The sequence below is a fragment of the Pteronotus mesoamericanus genome, unplaced genomic scaffold (assembly GCF_021234165.1).
Source record: "Pteronotus mesoamericanus isolate MK-2021 breed Mesoamerican mustached bat unplaced genomic scaffold, CSHL_Meso_final contig_181, whole genome shotgun sequence".
Lineage (NCBI taxonomy): Eukaryota > Metazoa > Chordata > Mammalia > Chiroptera > Mormoopidae > Pteronotus > Pteronotus mesoamericanus.
In genome coordinates, this window is record NW_026555077.1 from 11,160,594 (window position 1) to 11,185,281 (window position 24,688).

General features: G+C 40.7%; 2 protein-coding genes across 2 annotated transcripts in view; both read right to left on the reverse strand.

Moving 5' to 3' along the window:
- MCOLN2 (mucolipin TRP cation channel 2) overlaps nt 1-13,519 on the reverse strand; it is a 52,956-nt gene extending 39,437 nt beyond the window's left edge. The window contains exon 1 of the mRNA XM_054566832.1: nt 13,483-13,519. The gene's annotated coding sequence lies outside the window, so the exon portion shown is untranslated. The remainder of the gene's footprint in view (nt 1-13,482) is intronic.
- A 10,731-nt stretch (nt 13,520-24,250) lies between these two features.
- MCOLN3 (mucolipin TRP cation channel 3) overlaps nt 24,251-24,688 on the reverse strand; it is a 35,615-nt gene continuing 35,177 nt past the window's right edge. Inside the window, exon 13 of the mRNA XM_054566833.1 lies at nt 24,251-24,451. Within this exon, the coding sequence (XP_054422808.1) occupies nt 24,317-24,451 (135 nt within the window). The 3' untranslated portion in view covers nt 24,251-24,316. The remainder of the gene's footprint in view (nt 24,452-24,688) is intronic.

Here is a 24,688-nt window from a genome sequence, read left to right on the forward strand (position 1 = left end):
TTTATGTCTGACCAGATCTCTGTGTCACCTTATGTTAGTAAAAATTTGCTTTTACTAACTCAAGGGCTCTGGACTCAGAAGTGGGCATATGACTCAATCTAGGCCAAAAGAACCAGTGAGATGTGGTCACAAGATTCTGCTTATAACTGATGGGAGAGACGTGGTCTTTCCACCAAGCAGTCCCCAGAGTGGGGTATGCAAAACAAAAAATTGAACTCTATTAATAATGAATATAGCATACCATATAGAACAGTGGCATATAGTAAGTAGCATGTAATTTATAAACATACACACATTGGGGATATATGCTTAACCTTTACTGTTGGATACATAATCAACAAAGGGTAGAGACTGCAGACATAAAGCACAGTCCATGAGTCTGAAGTTCTTGGAAGCCATTTTGCCATCATAGGAGAGCTCTCCAGAGAGTGGAGCTAACATAGAAGAACGAACCACAGATAGACACTAGACCTAATGACAATGTTTGAGTTCCTGGATCCAGCTGTATCTGAAGCCATCATCCCAAGATTTTCAATTTGAGTTAATAAATACCCTTTGGGACTTAAGTCAGTTTGAATTGGAGTTCTGTTTCTTACATCAAGGAGTGCCTGGATGGTAAATGAAATGAATAAATTCTATTAAGTTCAGACAATCAGTCAAGCTACTCATTTCTAGGGATGTTTTTATAATTGGGAGTCATTCTTAGGAATCCTTTCACCTGAAACACCTAAATGACATATTTTTATACTGACTTATGATCTGTATTATCTACCTTGACTAAGAAGTTTAAAAGATACCCAAAGGGGAAAGAGTATACTAAGACTTATTTTAAACCTTTTTAAGATTTATATGCAGTTGTTACTATTTTCTATTTTTAGATAGATTTTTAGATCTCCTATTTCCAGAATTAGTAGGCTAGGTTATTCAGAATTTTCCTGCTGCAAAGGAAGGAAGGGCAGGAGGGAGGGAGGGAAGAAGGAAAGAAAGGAGGAAGGATAGAAAAAGAAGGAAGGAAAAGAGGGAATGAGGGAGGGAAAGATGAGAGAGAGAAGAAAAAAGAGGAGAAAGATACTGGATAAAATGCATCTTTTGGGAGACAGGTGGAGGAAGTACCTTATAAAAGAAAAACAGCAAAATGGAGTGGATATTGTCAAGAGAACAGTCTAAATAGGAGCTGGGAGGAAGTTGAGCTAATAGACCTCACCTCATGAGAAACCGAACCTTTTAACTTGGCTAAAACCAAATGGCTACTTCTAGATATAGTTCTTGGAACAGACTGATTCCCTAAATTCTCTATTAAGAAATAAATTTTTCACCTAACAATAGACATAAGAAATCAATCATGGATAGCGTATCTCAGCTATACATGAACACCATATCTGAGCTCCAACCATAGCTCTTTTGAAGCAACTTGTTTAACTGCTTTAGAAATTCCCCCTTTTCTGTCTTTATAAATTCTATTCCCTTCTTCCCCCCTCAGAACACAGTTGGGTTTCTATCCAAATCTGCGTATCCTGGATTACAATTTGTAAAAAATACCCCCCAATAAAGCTTTTGTTGCCTTGCAGAAGTGACTAGATCTTAATTATTCTCGGCACAGAAAAGAAATGATAATTATGGAACATGATAGAGTGGGTAACTATCACTACAATGGCGATCATATTACAATGCATAAATGTGTCAAATCAACACATGGTAAACCTTAATTTTATACAATGTTATATATCAACTATATTTGAGTTGAAAAAAGAACACTTGTAATAAAGATGTATCTAAAGATGCTTAAAAAATTAAAGAGGGCAAAGAACTACCAGGCCAATATTAGGGGAACCGCGTGAAAAGTAGGAGCCCATTGCCATTCATACCCAGTTAGGCTTCAGTCTGTGGCCCCAGGGGAGGGGAATAAAGGAACCAAGACTTAAGACCCAAAGCCCATCCAAGATACAAAAGGTGATCTTCCTCAAATTTAGGCAGGAGCCCCAAAGAGCGCTAGCCCCTCAGAAAAATAACCAGCACCCAAACTGCCTGGCCCCCAAAATGTAGAGGACTAACAGAGAAGACCAGAGTAGTTTCAAATCAAAGAAAAAGGAAATTAAAAATATAAACTTGTCCTGAGAAATGATGATCAAAACCCCGCCCTCTGAGCCCCATGCCTCGTGAGCTGGAGAATGTCAAGCCATGCACTTGCCTTGTTCAGGAGGCTCCAGACTGGGCTTGCCCTCCATCTCCCAGCAAACACACACAGACCCTCAGAGGTTCATCCTAGGACTTGGGGTGCTCTAACAAATCACTCGTGGAACACGTTTACCAGTAGTAAAACAAAGCCAAGCACACAAGAAAACTGAGTAACATGAAATAGTCAACTTAGAAGCAGGGCCAAGCATATTAGAACCAGACACAGATTACAAAACATTCACACTTAGCTTACCGAAAGACAAATATGGGTGAAAATATCTACTATGAGATAGACTTGGGAAAAACAAAAGAACTTTCAGCAATGAAATATCACTTACCATAATGAATTGCATTTCAAAAGAATGAGAAGCCTTTTAAATGCGTTTGCCCTGTACCAGTTGTAATTACCTCTTGATTCGATCTACCAACTTACTAAACATTTACTATATTTACTATATTTACTATATTGGGTGCTCAGGACACAAAGCTGAATAGGTTCCCTGAACTTCAGGTACTCAGTGTCTAGGAGGAGACACAGACTTGTGAGTGCGTATTTGCAAATTAGCAAATAGCTTAGTGAATGCTATGTCATAAGTGTAAAAAGTATTGGGGAAGTAGAGTTCTGACTCCGAGGAGAGGGGTTCATAGAGCCGGGGGAAATCCCGTAACACAGTCATAGGACACCGATTGGTAAGTGCTATGGGGACACCTGACGAGAAGTGTTGAGGGAGGATTTCCAAAAAGACGATGGCATCTTAACTGTGTCTGAGAGCAACATCCTTTGACACAAACCTTCAGAGCCCTGAAAACATGGATCACTGATTGTGTTAAACTATTTACACTACTCTACCCTTCTGGCAGTTTTTCACTTAGGTATTCACAGAACAGTTGCAATACTTCTAGCACTGTGATGAGGGGAAAAAACAAAACCTGAAAAAGCTAGCAGGACAAGCTTTCCCCTTCGGCATACAGGTGCCACTAGTGAAATATCGGGTAGTGCTAGGCAAGTGCGATCAACTAACGATAGATATACAGAAAAAAATTAGTTCATGTGAATAATAAAGTTACATGATGAGACTGATGTTTTAATAAGTCTAACTTAAGTTTACAAATAACATCTAAAGCTTAGAAGAAAAGGTAATGGTATTTTGGTTCAAAAATTCTAATACCTCAAGACAATGTAAATGTATAACCTTTCTAATCTTTTCTAAAGTTTCTTTCTTGCTTCCCCTTCCCCATTTGTAGATTTACCCTAGTTACCTGGTAGGTGAAGGGTATTAAACACGCATACACACCAACACATGCAACCAGACATCTTATGCCTGTAACAAAAATACAATGGTGAAAAAAATAGTGCAAGATGAAAAGAAGGAAATTTACTGAGAGAAAGAGAGACAGGACAACATCATAGAACTAAAACATTCCTGCACTTGACCCATACTTACCCAACACACTCTAGTGCTGAGCCCCTGGCCAGGCTGGGCGTTTGGTACAGGAGACCTGAGCTGCAATCACAACTTCATAAGCAAGAATTAAGTCAGGAGGAGTAACACTACAACTTTCATCACTCGTGATGAAAACCACCAACAGGTTTAGAAAAGGACAGAGAGATGCTAATTTGTAGCACAGCTCAGGGGTGAGGAGAAGTGAAAGTGATTATATCATAAAACTCTTTAAGGAATAGAAATGGATGAAGATCAAAATTACTGTGACCCATCAATCGCTGGGCAGTCATGCAACTGAAATTGCATGGAATAAATAAAAGCAATCATGAATCTTATGAAATATTTGTTTCACTAAACTATAGAAAATGAAAGATCTGGATTTGTACAAGCTTAATAAAATATCAAAGGAAGAAAGCACAGTATTTGTAAGCATAAAAACAATCTGGAATAGAAAGAAAAGTCTCCCACATAGTGGGCTACAAAAGCTAGAGATGCTTGAATGGAAAAGAAAACAGGACTGAGTGAAGAAGCCCAAGCTGGTACTGCGGTGAAAAGTCAGGGGGAAAGCACATCAAAGCTACCATCTGTCATTAAGAAAACCTACTCTTTCTCCAAATAATTGGAACTGTGTGATGTCAGCCACTTTTAAGGCTATCTATCACATGACCAAGGACAATGCCAGTTTTATCAAATCAGTAACTAAGAGATCTCTGGAAAATTGAGGTTTTGAAAAAAGCAAAACCAGTTGGCAGCAATTTTTAGCGTCACTGAGGTCATGAACCCTTGTGAGAAGCCGTGAAGGCTCTTAGTCTTTGCCCTAGAAAAATGCACACACCAGTTTCAATGATGGTACCTTGTTCCCATAGGCACAGTCTGCTCAGCAAAGCGAATAAGCTAACCAGCCCAGGCTGCTGTTGCATTTCAGCTTGTATGACCCTCAACCCCAAAAAGAGATGTGGAAGTTTGTTTCCTCTTGTCCTAGCCTTCAAATTGGGGTGCATGCACATAAGGGGTTATGCAAGACCATTTACTGGCGCATGAGAAGAAGTTAGGGCTGCTAACTGTTTAACCTAGCAAAGAGGAGTTAAGATTTACAAGTTTTAACATATGAATTATTATATATCAACATGAGATGCTCTCACTAGGTCAGAATGTCAGATGTCTGTGCTTCACCTAGGTAAACAAGGCACCTGGGAGAAGAGTGCATGTTCCTAAAGTAGGGGGTTGATTGTGGATCCCTCACTGTTTTTCAGCATATCTCTACCACTTCCAGTTTATGTGAACCCACTTAAGTCTTTGAGAGCAGGGTCCCCAACCCGCAGGGCTCCCCACAAGTACCCAGCAGGGGAGGAGCAGTGGCCAAGTGAATGAAGCTCTGCTCACTCCTATTACTGCCTGAGCTCTGCCCTCCTGGTGCCCCTCATCCCACCCACCCCACCCGTGGAAAAGTGTCTTCCACGAAGCCGATCCCTGGTGCCAAAAAGGTTGTGGACCACTGTAGAGTGTATTATTCACTTTAGTTAATCCTCATAAAAAATAGGCAAGGTACATATAGATTATTGCAAAAAATTAGATCCATCCTAAAATTAATGGAAGCCTAAATTAACATGAAGAAAAATGGGAAAGCTAACACTCTCTTAATGCAAACTTCCTTGGCATGTGTTAAAAAAGAAAAAAGAAAAGAAAAAAAAGATGAAATGTGAATCTGGAGGGAAAAAAGACAGTTATCAAAAATTTTAAAAAACTATTTAAACTATATGCTAAATCTACTATTGTTAAATGATGAACTTGACCCTAAGGGTATATATTGTGCCTTAACATACTCACTAATGATACTATGAAGTCATAACGGTATCAGAAAGTCACTGCATTCAGCAATTCATTTTAATGTCTTCAACTATCTCACTCCTTAAAATGTTCATTTTACTTGTTTTTAGTATTTTTGGTTCTGTATAAAATATGTAAATAAATACACACTCGGAGATGGTAGATGTTCTTTTAACTGATAGGGATAAATGTTCACAAATATTTGGGACTGCCACCGCACCTTAGATGTGGTTGCCCTTTTGTTATCCCAGCGGATATTATAAATTCCTGAGCCTTGGAGAAACAGGTGCTTATTTCCCTGGCTCTGACAAATAAATAGAAAATAACCTTGATAGGAATTCCTTTTCCTGTCAGACCCATTTAGGTATCACGTTTGGATGCAGTGACGCTAAAGTAGGAGGTCCTTTCTAATTCATAACTAGCTCTTCCTAGTCACAGAGGATGGAGCAGGGGAGGCAGAATGAACCGCTCCCCAAATCCATCTTTCTCCCTCATCACAGTACGTGGTACCACCCGCTTCCAGGACACCACGCCAGGAACTGACATCTGCAGAGATCTGTGCCATCTGGTCCCGCCGGCCTTCCCCCCACTGCCACCCCCACCCCTGAACCTAACTGCGGACATAACGGAAAGTAAACCTTGACAAACTCTACCCTGGTTTCTGCCCCTTATAGGCAAACACTTTTCCCTGTTTTTCTCAGTTATTTACGTTAATATTTCTAAATAATACTTCCACTGTGTTTCCTCTTTTGGATATTACCCATTTACATCCTCCTATGAAAAATACAGATTCAGCTCTTACATCTGCCCCCCGCCAGCAAAAACACCCATCTTACCTCCCCTCTCATCTTCCCAATAAAGTTTTAATAAAAATTTTGGATAAGTTAACATTTATAATTTATGAAGCAATTTGCAAATACTCTTCACAGTTGAGCTATTAGTACACTGTGGTTTTATATTCTTTCTTATAAAAAAATTTTTTTTTGAAGTTCATTGCCTTTTACCCCATTTGCTTAGTTTTCTACATATCACTCTGGCAGGACCTTATCACCAAACTCTGGCTGAGCCTGCCGGCTACCTTCAGTTCAGTCAAACAGGCTGAAGAAATCCTGTCAACTCCTTTCTTCTCCCACGGACTTCATTCCTGGGACCCTCAGCCTCCTGCCCCAGCCCACCCTGGTTGTTTCTAATCCCTTTTCAGGGCCATCAGTTTGGGAACGCCCTTCTCTTCCCTTCTCTTCCTTCCTAAGTCAAGTTCCACATTTCCTGGATCTCAGATCCACCTTTCTCTGCTCCCTTGGTTTTGTGGAGAGTATCCTTCAATCCCTCCCTGTGAAAGAAGCCTGGAAGGTAAATTTTGAGACTTCCTGTGGCAGACACTGCTAGCTGCCCGCCCAGCCTTCATTCCTCCCCTCTCCCTGATTTTGTTCAGGGCAAGGAATATATTAATACTGAAGGATAGAATCATTCAGTGTCAGAACTAGACAAGAACTTAGTCCACTGTTTTCAAACGTGGCTGCACACTGAGTCACCTGGGTCAGCTTCAAAATACTGATGGCCAGCACTCCCCCTCAGAGATTCTAGGCTCCTTGGTGTGGGTACGGCCTGAACATCTGGGCTTTGAAAAAGCACCCCAGATGATTCTAATATGTACCCAGTTTGACATCCTCCCTGCTAGAGATTTTACCTGTTTTTGTCTCCTCATTTTACAAATGAGGCAACTAAGGTACCCTGAGGTTGCACCTTGCCCCAGTAATGAGAATCCAATTGTAGTGACCCCTTTGTCTAGCGTTCCTTCATGGTCCCTGAATTAATATTTCTGAAGTAGTAATGGCCTGTGAGGTGATCAGCAATTAAGAAAAATGTTATGTTCAAATAAACTAATATTTCAAACATAATTTCTCTTATTTAAAAAGTATGATCATTTGACAACCAATGGCATCTTAGTCTATAAATTCAGGAGACTTCTAAATGGTCATGTTATTGAAATGGAAAGGGAAAAACAAAGCTACATGATGGAATGAACTCAACATTTATCCTCCTCAAGTTATCTTTGTGCCTCAGATTCTCTAGAACAAACACCGGGTTTCCATTCACTCTACTCCACTGAAACTGCTGCAGATTCCAATGGCCATTTCTCAGGCCTGGACTGAGCGGTTCGGCAGCATTGATACAGCTGACCACTGTGTCCCTGGGACAACCTCTTCTCTCTGCTTCTAGAACACCCCACACACCTGGCTTTCTTCCTGCCTCTCTGGGCACCTCTCAGCTATAATCCCTCATCCAGTAGGTGGTTTTCCCTCTTCGCTGCACAGTAGAACTGCCTGGGATTTTCAAAGGTTTCGGTGCCTGGCTTCCTGGCCCTAAGCATTGTGGTTTAGTTGGTGCCCCGGTACAAGGTGGGCATTGAGATTTTGCTAAGTTTTCCTGGTGACTCTCATGTGCAGCAAAGCACAGGACTTTTTGCTCCAGAGGCAAGTGTTGATTTCTCATTTTCCTCAACCCTCACACCCAATCGATCAAGTCTTCCTTCAAAAAACATCATGAAGTGCTCCCCATCTCCCTATACCACTGCAGGTTCCCAGTTCTCCACATAGTGGCCAAAGAGGTAACTTTTAAAGCAAAAGCCAGATACTGCTTTCCTGTTTAAAACCAGTTAGTGGCTTTCCCCTGCTCTCAGGCTAAAATCCAACCCTTTCACCACAGCCTGAAAGTCTCCCGCCCACTCCTTCCCATACCTTCTGTCCCCGGTCCTCACTACCTGCGCCCCCCCCACCCCGCTTCCTCCCTGGCCCTGGAACATTCCCTGCTCTGGGGGTTTGCATTTACTGCTTCATCCGTCCACTGCTATTCCCCCAACTTTTTGTATGCCTGGCTTCTCCCATCCTTTACCACTCAACTCAAGTGTCACTTCTTTAGAGAGGGCTTATTGACGATCTTTTAAAAGTTACCTTTCTTTCCCATTGCCCCTCATATCACTTAATTGCCTTCATAACTGAAATCCCAATCTTTATTTCTCTCCCCTATAAGAGAACTTCATGAAGAATCGCCTTGCTTAGCACTGTATCCCACAGCATACAGCACAGTACCTGACATGTAATAGGTGTCCAATGAGTCTTTGTTGGAAAAAAGAAATGTCAATGAAGGAGAGAATAACACTGAGCACATGAACTTTTCCTTGGCCAGTACCACCAAGATCAAGTAGTAATAATAATAATAACAACAATAACAAATATAATAAAACAACACAATGATAATAGTCTAAAATGTTTATATGAAAATTGAATTAAAAATGTGCTGAAATGATCTGCTTACCCAAGATACATTAGAAGGTTTTAGGTAATTTAGTTGATGAGTTTGTTAATAGAAACACTATTTTGTTTCAATTAATATTCCTAAAGCTCTTCTAAAGAATGAATTAGTCAATGAACTGTTTTCATGAATATTTGGAAGAATCCACTGGAGAGAGTTAGAGTCCTTCTTCAAATCAAATGCTAACATAAAACATAAAACTTAGACACGTTAAAAAAATAAAAACATTAGATATAGATTTTTACTATATAATTTAACATGCCTTTCAAAGCATAACAAAATTCAGAAGCCATGAAAATGATTGACAAATCTTAACACAAAAATTTGACTTCAAAAAATTGAAAGACAAAGTAGGAAAAAAGGTTTGCAATGCATTTAAACAGGCAAAAGTTTACGACCTATTACTTGTAGAGAGCTCCAAATTATTAATAAGAATAAGACAACCCAATATAATGACATGCAAAAGATCTGAACAAGTGGACATTTAACAACAATAATGGAAAAAAAAACTATGGAAGGAAATGTACACTTTTGAAGGGCATTTGGGCAGTTTATAGAAGAGTTTTTGTGATCTGGGAATCAAACTTCTATGGATTTATACTACAAAGGTTAAAATAACCAGTCAAAAAGTGATTTAAAAAATGTACATTTTAACTTTGAATTGACTTTAAGATATCTATGACATACTGTTAAATGTTTTTAAAGTTATAATGTAAATATATTGAGATCCCAATTTTCAAAAAATATTGACATTTATATCTGTATGTAGACATTTAAAAAGACTAAAATCACATAAGAAGAAAATAAACCTTGCTACTCTCTGTGAAATAGTACTATAAGTCATCCTAATTTTCAAGTTTTCCATATTTTGTTGATTTTTGGCAATTAACCTGAGTTATTATGAGTAAAAATAAGCTATTTTGAGAAGAAAAAGTCTAATAATGTGTATCAGGTAATCAAGTATTTCCCTGAGACTAAAATTCAGTGTTTCTACAACAGTGTCCATGTTGGCCCCAGGCAGATGGAAGACTTTATTTAGACCAACGTCTAGCAACTCTTATATCGGTTTTTTAATTTATTCCAAATTCCTACAGTGGACTATTAACTCATGATTTGCTAATCTCATGAGAGAGGGAGGGAGAGGGAAGGGGAGACAGAGAAATGTCCAGTCCCCTGAGGGTCTGGGGTATTTGGGCCCCAATTAAAGGAGGGTAATGGGGAAAAAAGTCAAAGAAAGAAACCTTAGTCACCTTCTCACACAGCGCTCAGAATATAGATAACATGGGTCATTTTACTCCTGACAGGCACCTAGGAGAAAGACTAGGGGCTTTTTATTTCCCACTAGAGCCACGCACACGCATAAAAGATGAGCATGCTACAATTTCTAGGAATTTCCCTAAAGACAACCATGCTGCTAAGTTCCTATAAAATCATCTCCCATCACCACCTGCCACCTCAGGCCAGCAGGAACGCAAAGCTAAAGCTGCCCTTTTTTTTCTTTTATCCTTAACCGAGGACATGCTAGGACATGCTTACTGATTTTTAGAAAGAGGAAGGGAAGAAAAGAGAGGGAGAGAAACATGGATGGATTGGGTACCTTTCATACGTGCCCTGACGAGGGAACAAACCTGCAACCTAGGCACGTGCCCTGATCAGGAATCAAACCAGCGACCTCTCATTTTACAGGAGGATACTCCAACCAACTGAGCCACACAGGCCAGGGCAAGAGCTGCGCCTTTTAAAGTTCTTGTTCTGAACAAGCCTCCCCACCTTTGAAAATATCTTGAAAAATCAGCTCTCTAGGTGAGAGATAAATAAAGCAAAACTCCATTTCTCAGCAATACAGGATGTCACATGCAGTTAGAGCTGAAGATGATGAGTGAGCATTTGGCACTTCCTTACCCTTTGCTTCCTCTAATAAGTGTCCAGTTAACGAGGTCCTGCTGATGACACTTCCAAGTAAATGCAAAATTAAAAGAAGTTATAAAGTTATAACTAATATTTTTTCCTCAAAACATTGACTGAGTTTACCTTTTGTTTGGACAGACCCACTTCAGTGTCAGTTGGGAAACACCTTGAGTCACCCTATTTCTAGCAATTCTCTCTAGTTGCTATAAGTGACACAATTTTCTTTAAAAGCCCACCATTAAATTGTGGGTCTTTTGGAATTGCACATACCAAAGACAATTTCCCAGACAATTAGCCTCACTAGTCACCAATTATTGCCTGACAGATGTTTTAGGCTGCAACCATCAGATTTATTCAAGGGGAGATGATAAAATAAAACCTTCAGAGGAAAATAAAAGAAGCAGTCCCTTCAGTTAAGGGGAAAGAAATATTGGCAACCTGCCCCGAAAGCTGTCTTGTCACACTAGGGAGAGGGAAAGGAGGCAAGGTGCCCAAACTCAAAACAGGGTAGAGAAAGCTTAGCTACAGGTAGGATGAGGAAAGTGGGAAGAAAAAAACAAAAAACCAACCTAGATGACTGCCAGAGCAAACAAACAACTAAACAAATAAAAATAATAATAAAAGGCTTTAAAAACACTTGTAGGGAAAAGAATATTGCAGTTTTATAAATAAAATGAAATCTGGGAATAAAACTCCTCTTCTCCATGAAGCCCATAACAGGTGATGTGAGAGCTCAGGTGATTTCATTCTTCTGAACTGACCGTTGGATTCCAGGCCTTTGCAAAAGGTAACAGTCTGCCTCAGGGTGGATTCCCCCTTTAATCTTCATAGCTGCAGGGATTTTCTTTGACCACTATTTTTACTTCTAAAATTGTAGCCAGAAGAAGCCACCTGTTATTCCAGTAAGTTTTAAAAATCGTCTTATTGTGGGTTTCACTTTACTGTTAGAGACCTAGCCAAAGAGATTAGCTTGTAAATACTCTCATCCCTTTGTTCTATATTCTCTGCCACTCTGTTCAAAACTTCTCTCCCTATTCTCTCCACTTGCTTCATTAAGATATTTTATATGTATTATTGTGTTAAAAATAACACTTTTGATATGCACCTCCTTGGGAGAAAAGAATGAGGTCTCTTTAAACACTTCATTGGGATTTATCAATTTTTAAGTGCAGGAGGTTAAATAAAATTGGCACCATTATGATGGCTTCTGCATGGGAATGGTCAGGGGGAGCGTGGGAAATGTGCCTGGTTTTAAAGGATCCAGGCCACAGAACCTAGTTTATGGAAAGTTCTTATGAAAGAAGGGAATTTTCATGGTAATGGGGGTTTGACTCATCTTCAAGTATGAATAGGAAGAAGACCTAAAATCTCGAGACTGCTGACTCAATAGGAAAGAGCTACCAGACTTCCCCAAACTTGTGCTGTTTGGTTAGGTGCTAACCATTAGCAAGCACATCACAAAGGCCGTCAGCAGTATCTGAAAGGGTGAAACCCATATTCCACCTCTGGGGAGAAGGAGGTAGTTGGTCCCTTCAACATAAAATATCAAAATCTGCACCCTGACATCCCTACACAGCCTCTGCTACCTCACTCTTACTGGCTCCTTTTTCCACTTTCAGGTTCAAAGACACACAACCGTCTGTTTCCCACTGGTGTTGTATAATCAAGCATATGCATATTTCAAATTTGGATCCCTTCAAAAGCTATTTATGTGAGCATCCAAGAGTGTGTCCTCCCATGCTGTAAGAATGGGAACTTCTGAAGGTACTCACTGGATACAATAAAACCATTTAAGTCCTGAAGGAAATGTGCTAAGAAAAATACTGGCTTTAAGAAAAAATAGAAAGGTTATACACCACACCCTCCATGAGCACAAACTTGTTTATCAATGTAAGCAGAAGACAGTAAATAAACCCAGAGTTGATTCGCTCCTTAGGTTTTTTAGGACAACACTTTTACAGCTAAGGCAGATGGGAGGAATGAATAACTTCTCCCATCTGCCCCATTAAATACAGACACCTAGCATTAAAAGACATAGTTTATAAGTTACATGACGCCTGATCATTTTGCTGTAACATTCACGGGTATCCAGTTATCAAAACAGTTGCACCAACGTTATGTATTCCTTTTCAGAATTGGTCTTTCAAAGGTCTAAAAAATACATGGCACTCTTGCTTGGAATTAAATACTTACCTGAACAGTCACCAAAGATCAAGCAAATTCTCCTCTCGGAGTCTGGCTTTCCCTGCTGCCATTAGCAAGTCCATTTATAACATTGAGAACGCCATGCAAGAACGGCAGGAAAGTCTCTCCACTATTTTAAGGAAGTTTAACGACCCACCACTACATTTATTTTGCAAGCAGAGAAGGGGAGCCAAGGCCCGTGTGTACTCATCACCCTCAGGCTCAACTGCGCGTCTTGCTGGTTGGCAGCTCTGACCACTGACGTGGGGGCCCCCCTGGCAGCGTCATTCGGCTGAACTGTACGCCTTTTCATGAAGGCAGAGGAATTGAGGTTAACCGCACTACAACCCTCCCACCTGAGGAAAAGGCCTGTTTGTTCCGGAAGGCAAAGCCCAGCCTTCTTTAACTCCCTGCCAGTAGTTAACAGGAGCGTTCTCAAGGCAGCAAGAAAGCTCTGGTCTAGGACAGTCAAGCCATCCACTGGAGGATTTCTCCAGAGTCCGGTATCGTGAAAGACGTAGCTCAGGCGCCTCACCTGAACGCTAACCTGAAAACACCTGATCCTGTCCTAGGCTACCTAGGCTGGGGAAAAGGACAGACTGCCAGGTCAGGCCTCGCCTCCCACACTTACCACGGCTCTCGGGATTCGGGGCAGGAAAAACTTTCGGGACACAGGCTCGTCGGTCTTGCCGGGACCCGCTCCCTCCAGTTGGAACCTTCCTGGCGCGCCCCCTTCGCCTAGTCTCCTCTCTTACCCTTCCTGCCAGCCGCGCGGCGCGCACGAACCCGGGCCGGGAGCAGACGCGGCTGGTGGCGGAGTGCGGCGGCCACTGCTCACGGCGTCGGCGCCCGGGCTGCAGGGCCGATCTGTGCTCACCCGACGAGAAGCGGCGCGTGGCCAGCCGGGCGTTCCCGCCCCGCCCCCGAGTCACCACCTCCGCCCCTTCGCTTCCCCGTCGGAGGAGATGCTTTACCGGGAGACTTTTTCCACGCGTCGCGAGCCAGTCTCTCGGGGCCCGCGGAGGAGGGACGCAGCGAAGTGGATCAAGGCTGGGGCTGTGGGAGATGGAGCGGAGGAGCGGGCGCGAGAAGACCCAAGCAGGAAAGCAGCCCGAGGAGGGGGCGGCGGTGGCGCCCCCCGAGGGACCGTAGAATGGAGGAGGGCCCGTGGCGCGCCCCATAGACGGCGACAAGCGCCCCCGGGATACTGACCTGCGGCGGGGCTCCCAGGACAGGTCTGAGGTTGAGTTCCACACTGGCAGGTCCAGCGCCTCCGCTCCGCGAGGCATGGTGCGGCCCCAGAGCCGCAGCAGCAAGAGGTCAAGGATGGGACAGCTGCACCTGCCTCGGCCGCGGGCGCCGGCCCCAGGCTTCCACGCTCGCTTCTTGGATGCCCCGCGCGGCCTACCCGCTCCGCCTCCTGGGTGTCTGCCTGGAGGTAGGACTGGGGAACAGCGCCTTCTGAAGAGGTCTGAGCGGCCCGCGCGCCCTGCACACCGCCCCCGGGCGGTGGGGCCGCGCACTTCCTGCCCTCGGGGCTCCTGCCTTTCGTCATTCCTTCTGCGATTTCTCCATTCCTTCGTTTTCCTCATCCATTCATGTGTTCATTTCTTTACCCATTTCTATTTTGATGCGTTCAGGACACACTAAGTGCCAAGCCGAGTGCTGGATACTGTGGATACATGAGGAAAGATATGGTCCTTTCCCTGTAGGATTTCACATGAAACTGGCAAGCCCATTCGAGGCAGCGTGTTTTCCCTCCTTCTGAAGTGCACGATCACGAAACTCTGTGACAAGTTTCATGTTTCAGATGTGAAAGTGCTACCTGCGCACAAGGAATGAAAAACGAAATCACACTTCGCTTGCGTAGGGAAGCTGGAGCCGGCCACCCGCACGGGAAGGGAGTGTCCGCGCGGTCCCCGGCTGGCGCAGAAGGCTGGCGAGACCCGCACCCCCGGAGCCGCGGGACCCCTCCGCCCGCGCTCCCCGCTGAGGCCGCCGCTGCTCTTCCCACCAGGTGCCCAGCAGGAACAGGCTTCTGAGAAAGCAAACATGAATCTTAGAAATGACGGTCGCGGACCAATGCCCAAATACCATGTTCAACTGAGTGTGATGGTGACTTGGCAGTTTGGACCCAGCCAAGAGGCTCTTTCCCAGGGAGTCTGTCGATCCCTACTCTTCACGTGGTAGCAACAGCAGCATTGAAAGTCCTAGGTTCCAGGCTGTTTGGATCTAGGTATAACTAAGGCAAAGAATTCTCGGCCAGATAATTATTTTAATATGCGTCTCCAGGTAGAAGCAGTTAGCCAAAAAGTATATAAAATGCATACATAATTGGCCCTCGTTTGAAAGCTACCTCCAATAGGCTATGGGGGAGGGGGGAGCCTTATTATAAACAGGCTTGAAAGATCCGTCCCCGAAGATGTGCTCAGGTTCCTGTTTAGAGCGAACGGAGAGGAAATGTCACCGGGCTGTTCTTGTGGGGAGGATGGGGGTTCCCGTGAGGGGCATAGGCTGTGCCTTGACGGGGGAGTGTTGGAGGAAGTGAATTGTAAGTATAAAATATTATATTTATATCTTATATACGCATACCTATTCTATATAGTATATGTAATTTCTATGCTAACGAGTATTTAAGCCTTTTTCATTTAAGTTTTTAAGAAAAGCCACAATAAGGGGACAACCTATTAGCCTCAATATGCTAGGACTCCACTAGGGACAGTAATTCCTTTAGAAGGGGATTGTAAACTGAGATAACTTTTTTTTGGAAGTATCAGCACACTTCTCAGTGTGTGATTTCTAAAGCCCTGGCAATTCTGCACAATAATTTCCCTGCAAGTAGTTAAAGAAAATCAATTTTTAACATTGCATTTACTAAGAACATTTACCGTGTGCAAGGGATCTGTGCACAGGGGATCAAAGAGGCCAGGAGTACTTGGTGCCTACCGGGTAGGAAGGTTGATTTATGATGTATCGCTTTGAATGCTCAGCACTCGGTACTGTCATCTCCCTTTTGAAATGAGGAAATGCACTCAGAGAGGTTGAAGTTACTTCCAAGAGGTCACCCACAGACTATGTAGTAGGTCCAAGATTTCTATTCAGGTGTCTGAGTCTCCAAAACCTTTATTCTCACCATACCACTTGGCTGATAGAGACATGGTCAGCAGCTGCTGTCCTTAAGCAGCATTCCTGACCGAGAGAAGTTTCTGTAAACAATTGCACTTCTGTAACAATCTATCAACAGTTGCACAAGATAGAGACAACGTACATTTACATAAATAGCTGGATGCGTATGTTATCAAGAGGTATAAAGGTGTCATTTTAAAAAACCAGTTAGTAAATTCTTACAGAACACTGTATTGGGAAAATAGTTGCAAGAGAGCTGAAGTATCTCAAATTTTAACGTGCAAATGAAACACCAGGGGATCTTATTGAAGCCAACTCTGATTCAGTAGGTGTGGAAGAGGACTTGAGATTTTGCATTTCTAACGAGAAGATGTTGCTGATATTTCTGGTCCATGCACCACTTTTTAAGTAGCAAGTTTCTAGGAATTATTTAACTTGAATGTGTGAGGGATTGGGGGATGGAGAAGAGGGGAGGAGAGTAATAATGGAAAATATTTGGAGTCCGATGGCTGAAAGTTGTGACTATTATACAAACTAAAAGATACAAAATTATAGTTTCTAGGTACCTATTCTAGTCATTCTTTAATTAGTAAATTAAAGGCATTCACAATAGGCATTAAATTTTTCACTTTCAAAAGTCACTACTTATGGTAAAGATCTGACTCACTTCTCACTGGGAGTAAAGGTCATTGTTCTGTGCTACGCTTTCGTTTCTTTCAAAAACCTGTGTTCTGCTCTGTATTTCATAGTACAAAAAGTTATGTACCTTGACTCAAATGTGTAATGACCAATAACCATATAACAGGAATCTTTTGTTGAGTAGTGTACTGTAACAAGTAATTTTACATTTATAGACCTGAAATTTCTCTAGCAGGTAGCCTTCATATGAGAGTTTCATTGGGCCCTTGCTGGTGTGGTTCACTCAGTTGGTTGGAGTGTCCTCCTTTAACCAAAAGGTCATCATTTCGATTCCCAGTCAGGGCACATACCTATATGTGGGTTCATCCCCTGCCTGGGCTCATATGGGAAGCAACCAAGTGATGTTTCTCTTTCACATCAATGTTTCTCTCTCTCCCTTCCTATTCTCTGAAAGCAATGAAAAATATATTGTCCTCAGGTGAGGGGGAGGGGAAACCAATTCATTGATTTACAATGTTAAAGGAGAATTTTTTAAAGTCTAGAAAATATTAGACAAGGTAAGAGTAAAAATGCATTAATTTTCTGGAATAGGCTGGCAAGAACCATATTCACTGTGAAGTTTATGTGGAGAAAGAGTAAAATAAGAGAAACAATGGTGCCTTTAATTTACTTAACTGTTCACATCCTTTCCAATTTTTTTTGATATGTAAGTAGTCTTTGTGCATTTTAGATATCAATCCCTTGCCAGTTATAGACATTATAAATATCTTCTTCCAGTCTTCGCCTATTTCTTAACTTTGTCCATGTTGGTCTTACTTGTATGGAAGCCCTTAATTGATCTTACAAAACCAAAATTAAGCATATTGATCCTTATGGCTTATGTTTTCACAATCTTTAGAAGTTTTTTTACCCCTCAGTCACAAATATTTTTCCTCATTTTCTTTCACTTTATCCTTCATGATAAAGTTCATTGTACTTCAAATTTGCATATGGTAGAAGATAGGAAAGCAGCTCAATATTTTTATGTAACTAAGTCAGTTTTTAGCAAATTATCTTATGAATCAGGGGTTAGCAAACCTCTTCTATAAAGGCCAGAGAGTAAATATTTTAGGCTGTAGGGGGTGTACTGTCTCTGTTGCAACTACTCAACTCTGCCGGGATCGTTTGAAGGCAGTCACAGACAAAATGTAAACAAAAGAGAGTGATTGTGTTCCACATATCATGAAACATCATTCTTATTTTACTTTTTAAATAATAGAGTTTATTTTTAGTGCAGTTTCAGGTTCACAGCAAAACTAAGCAGCAAGTACAGAGAGTTCCCATACACTCCCTGCCCCGGCACGTGCACAGCTTTCCCTGCTATCAACTTCCCCCACCAGAGTGGTACAGTGGTTACAACCCATGAATCTACACTAAGACATCATCACCCAAAGTTAATACTTTACATTAGGAGTCACTCTTGTTGTTGTGTGGTCCGTGGGTTTTGATAAATGTAATGACATGTATCCATCAGTACAGTTTCATACAAAACAGTGCCACTACCTCCCATAGATTGAATATTTGTGTCCTCCTAAAATTTATATGCTAAATCCTAACACGCACTGTGATGGTAGTTGGGAGTGGAGTCTTTGGGAGATGATTAGGTGGAGCCCCCGTGAATGGGATTAGTGTCATAATAAAAGAGGTCCCTTGCCCACTTCCACCATGTGAGAACACAGCAAAAAAACAGATGTCTATGAACCACAAAGCAGGCTCTCAACAGGTACCAACTCCTCTGGTGCCTTGATCTTGGACTTTCTAGCCTCTAGAACTGTGAAAAATAAATTTCTGTTGTTTATAAGCCAACCTGTTTGTGGTATTTTGTTACCGCAGCCCAAAAGAATTAAGACACTGCTCTAACAATCTCTGAGCATTGCCTGTTCCTTCTACCCACTCTCTCCAACCTCTGACAACCACTTTTTTTTTCCTGTCTCCATGATTTTGCCCTTTGCAAAATGTCATGTAGTTGAAATTACACAGTATGTAGCCTTTTCAGATTGACTTCTTTCACTTAGTTATATGCATTGAAGTTTCCTCCATGTCTTTTTATTATTTGATAGTTCATTTCTTTTTAGCACTAACTAATGTTTCATAATCTGAATGTACCACAGTTTATTTCTCCATGCACCTACTGAATGACATCTTGGTTGCTTCCAAGTTTTGGCAATTAAGACTAGCGCTGCTACACATGTGCATGTACAGTTTTTCGCATAGACATAAATAAGTTTTCAATTCATTTGCATAAATACCAAGGAGAACAACTGTTGGATTGTATAGTATGATTTTGTAAAAAACTGCCAGGTTCTCTTCTAAAGTGGCTGTACCATTTTGCATTCCCATAAGAAACAAAGGACAGTTCGCATTGCTCCACATTCTCATCAGCATTTGGTGTTGTTAGTGTTTTGGATTTTGGCCACTCTACCAGATACAGAGTAGTATCTCCCTGTTGATTTATTTGCAATTCCCTAATGTCATGTAATGTTGAGCACCTTTTCATATGCTTATTTTCCATCTGCATATCTTTAGTGAGATACCTATTCAGGTTTTTGGCCCATTTTTTTTCATCAGGTTATTTGTTTTCTTGTTGACTCAGAAGAATTCTTTGCATATTTTACATAAGTCTACCAGACATTTCTTCTGCAAATAGTTTTTTCCAGTCTGTGGCTTGTCTTCTTGTTCTCTTGATGGTATCTTTTGTGGAGCAGAAGTTTTCATTTGTTTAAAGATTTTGTTTATTTCTTTTTAGAGGGAATGGGAGGGAGAAAGAAAGGGAGAGAAACATCAGTGTGCTGTGAGAGACATCAATCAGTTGCCTCTCGCATGCCCCCAACTGGGGACTTGGCCCACAACCCAGGCATGTACCCTGACTGGGAATCAAACCAGTGACTTTTAGGTTTGCAGACAGGCACTCAACCCACTGAGCCACACCAGCCAGGGCAGAAGTTCTGATTTAATGAAGTCTTATCAAATTTTGTTTTCACAGATTGTGTGTTTGGCGTTGCTTCTAAAAAGTCATCACGAAACCCAGGGCCATCTAGATTTTCTCCTATGTTGCCTTTTAGGAGTTTTGTAGTTTTTCATTTTTCATATACATCAATGATCCATCTTCAGTTAGTTTTTGTGATGGGTGTAAGGTCTATGTGTCTATTTTTTTTTGCATGCAGATATCCAGTTACTCCAGCATCATTTGTCCTTGATCAAAGATCAACTGACTACATTTGTGTAAGTCCATTTCTATTCTATTCTCTTGATCTATTTATCTATTCTTTCACCAATACCACACTTTCTTGATTTATAATTTTATAGGAAGCCTTAAAGTTGGGTAGTGTTAGTTTTCCAACTTGGTTCTTCTTCTACATTGTGTTGGCTATTTTGGGTCTTTTGCCTCTCCATGGAAACTTTAGAATTTGTCAATATCCACAAAATATATCACAGGGATTTTGACTGGGATCATTTTGAATCTGTAGATCAAAAAAGGAAGAACTGACATCTTGACAATGCTGAGTTATCTTATCCATGAACATGGAATACTTCTCTGATTTAGTTCTTTTATTTCTTTCATTAGAGTTCTGTAGTTTTCCCCCATATAGATCTTGTCATATGAATTTTAGAATTCAGTTTTTGAGGTTCAAAAAAATCACCTAGAGTTTTTAATTGCTGTTACATTGAATTTATAGACTAATTTGAAGGGAATTGAATTTTTACTACACTAAGTTGCCCCCATTCATGAATATATTACCTCTGCAATTATTCAGATATTTTAATTCTTGTCATGGAGTTTTTGAAAGTTTCTCTGAGAAGGCCTTGCACATTCTATCTTAGGATAATTTCTAGGTAATTTCTAATTTTTGTTTCTAATATTTGTTCTTCTCTAGAAAATTATTAATATGGAGAGGAAGCTTAGAGAGTTGCTAAATTGATCTTACTGCCAACAACCTTCCTGAATTCTTTGATTAGTTTTGAAAATTTGTTAATTTTATTAGGTTTTCTATGTAAATCATTGTATCATCAATTAACAAGAATTTTGTGGAGTGCTCTGACCCCCCGAAGTTCTCTGATTCGCTGCGGATGAAATAACAAGTCGTTCCAGACACCACGTGCTGTCAAGAAAAGGGGAAGGCGATTTTCTCTAGAGAATGCCCCGAGCCCTTCTCTGAAGTGGTTTTTATTGAGAACAGTATGCGCAGAGGTATACAGTGTGCTTGCAAAGCTTATCAATTAATGCCTAAAGGCTATATTTACAGAAAACAGATAGAGATCATAGATAACAATTGAAGGAACACAAAGATTTGCCTCAGGTCAGGGTCTGTAAGACAGGATGATATCAGATGGTCGTTAAGGTGTATGGCTCCTAAATTTATGAATTCACTCCTTCTGTTTGGAGCTTAAACATCTGGTTTTTCCTTATCAGGGCAGTGCAAAGCAGAGCAAGCTTCAGTGGATACAATGCATTCTTTAGGCCAGATTCCCCATGGGTGTTAGCATCTCGATCAGGTCTGCCTCCCAGCATTCCCAGTTTTCTGGTCGAGACTTACAGGCCCTTTTTCAAGGCCTGGCTCACGCGATGCTACAATTCCTGATACCACACAAAGTGGTCCCCAACAAAATTTTATCTTTTTTCCCCATCCATCACCTCTTTAGTATATATATATATTAATTTAATTTGAAAATGGTATGCTGGGACAAAAAGATTAAAATTCAATATTTGATTGTTTTAAAGCTTTATAAAGGGACAGAAGAAAAAAGCATCTAAATTGTTTAAAGAAAATGTGACATCAACAAAATCAAAATTTACTTGAAAATGATCATAGCAGACAACACATATCATCAGATAACTATTTTCATATTTATAAACTTTTCCTTAAAACCTCTCTCTTGACTTATGTGGTCAAGAAACAGAAGGGCAGTCTGAGTCCTAAGCCTTATGGATAATTCCTTATTTGTAGACCCAATAAAGGGATTTAATTGTTCCTGGTCCTGCTCTGGGCAATGCAGGCACCACAAACCACTTGCATCAGATTTACCTTGTATGCATGATAAAAATGAAGACTGCTGGTCTCACCCTAGCACTTGAAAAATAAGAAATCTCTGCTGGTATTATGTGGACATCCACAATTTTAACAAGAGCCCTTCTCACTCCCCTAAATGATTATGTCTATAACCTTGAGAATCATCATGTCAGGAGGAGAGAGCAGTAAACCTGACCTCCAGACAAATGGTCATCACAAGCAAAAGTCCAGCCCCCACCTCCTCCTTGTTCCCCAGTCTAGCAGCCTGGGGGAAGAAATGGAGACTTCCATTGTCCCTTCCTCTTTTTCTTGTTGTTGTTTTTTTGTGTGTTTTTTTCAATTCACAATAAATTTATTTTACATAAAAGAAAAAGCTTGCCATTAATGAAAAATTCAGTAGAAAACAGTTCTGCTTTAAGTTGGGGCTCAAAAGTAGAAGCTGCTTATTAGTGAAACCTCAATAGAAAGAGAATTTTGTAAGAAAACATTCTTGGCACGAAAGCTCTAACACAAATTTTGTAATGAAATAGTTATCATGCAAGTTTATTGGCAGAAAGTTGGTTTCTGATGGCTGGTATTCTCTTTTCAGTCTTTTAAGACATTAACATGGAAGATACTAAACCTGTTTTATTTAGAGTTAATTGTATATAAATACAGTGTCATGATGGATAACCTTTCCACAGTCCACCTACTTAATTGTTGTTGTTTTTTTATCCTCACCCTAGGATATGTTTACTGATTTGAGAGAGGAAGAGAAAGAGAAACATCAATGTGAGAGAAAAACTGACCTGTTGCCTCCCATACACATGCAACCTGGGTATGTGCCCAGACTGGGAATCAAACCCTCAACCTTTTGGTATACAGGATGATGCTCCAGCCAATGGAAACACTCATCCAGGTCTCTCCATTCCTTCTTACACAAACCGTGGCATTCTTTATGGCACATACACATAAAAGAAAAACATGGAAATGGCTGATTCATAATTTACCTGCCCATCCAAAGCACACCATTGTACTGGTTTGGGGACAGTTCTAAAATGTGAGTGCTGTTTCTTTCAGGAAATAGTAGAGATATTCTTTTATGGGTATCATCACTAAAAAGTAGGCACTAAAATTTATCAGGGACTCTCTCCTGCCACAATAAGAAAGCTTGAGAATCAGGAAAGAAACACAAAGGTGCCAAGTTACCAGCTTTAATTCCACAGCAGGAACACAATTTCAGGGCAAATCCCAACACTGGGTGAGTGGTTTTATGTTTCCACTGAAGTATTATCGCTAGTCCAAACATCTCACAAGGAGTAGAAAAATTGTATTTAGCATATAATAAACACAATTTTAAAATTCACATTGCATTCTAGTAAATCCTAAAAATGGTCATGATACAAATATTAGAACTAAAGAAAAAAGCTCACCCAGAGGTTTAGACTTTTTCACTTCTACAAAGCCAAAGACACTACAAACATAGTTTATACTTGTTGTAAAGCTTCACTTTTCAACATCCAGAGTCATTATTATGGTCACGATTAAATAATAAAATTTTAGTGTCTCAAACCTATCTTCATTTAGCCCTTAAACCAAAATAAAAATTAACAATTAGTTTTTTTCAAAAAGAGTTTGCTTTGAGAAAACTTTTATTGCACATCATTGAACTCATTTCTTTTTGAATAAACAGTATACAAAACAAAGATTCATGCTGTGAAATCCCTGAAACATCTAACCAGCCCTTTGCAAGGATAAAGACTTTGTTTCTGTGTTTTTTAAAGGCATACACAGCCAACTTATATTTAAGTTACGAGGACAATTATTTTATAAAATATTTTTAATGTGAGTTATGAAACCCCTCCCCATGAAGCCACAGTTCCTGACCCTAAAATGCTACTCCTTTCTAGAACACCAAATGTGCCCATGAAGAGACAGTACATCACACAGTGTTCACAAGCCCATGCGAGTACAAATAAATAATCCGTGTGGGCTCAAACATGCATTTGATATGTGCTTTAATTTTCATATATGTATAAGATACTCTTTCAACTTTTTTACTTTAACACTGAAAGAGGAAGCTTATACATGAATACTAAAAAATCTGATCCTCTCCAGTACTAAAAGAAGCATATACCAGTCATCCCTTACAACCAAATATTGGATTGTTAGCTGGTGATGGTTGTTTCTTATCCTGGCCTGGTCATAAAATGCAATGATTACTGGATATACAGCAGCCATCCCATCTCTCTCACTGAGAGTGGCCCAGGCTGGGGTTAGTGAGCTGTCTGAAGGCACTGCCAGGCCAGGCCTTGTTTTCCACTGAGGGCACAATTAGCACAGTCTGGATGGCTGTAAGCGACAGGTTAAGAGCTAGAGTAAAGAGTGGCATAGAAAACACCTTCTAAAGCTATGGCAAATTAAAGAACAATAGACCAATAGCTTCCCTAATCAAAGTTAGGTTTAAAAAAAAAAATAAACAACATAAAGCTGAAAGACATTAAATATTGCTTTTAAAATTATAAACCTAACAAGTTCTTAATAAATTATAGCTATCAATTTGCTCAAAATAATCATTTTCAAACATACTCCACCAGATCTTAAAGTATACATATAGTCTCCCAACTCAGCTACACATCATATTTTCCTCTAGAGCACAGAGAAGCCTCACAGCTACTTTTTACAGCAGCAGAATATAGATACTGGAGGGTCATCGTCTAATCTGTATTTTCCAGAGTTCGGTAGATCTTTGCACTCTGATATAAATGTACGAAGTTTGGTCTCTGGGAAGCCATCTTGTTGGTAATGCTGTAGAGAAGAATAAAACATAGCTCTCATGAATAAACTCCTTAAAAACAGCTTTATCCCAAATTTATAATAGATCACTTTGCAAGGGTGGGGATCTTTCTGGAGGGGCAGGTTAGTCACTGCTAAGTATTTTCAGGGAGGTGCAGTCTCTAGAGCCACTCCGGTTTGGCTAAGGTGAAGTGGCTCTTGGATTCTGCAGTGCCCTCCTGGCCTCTCCTTTGTAGGTCTGATTCAACC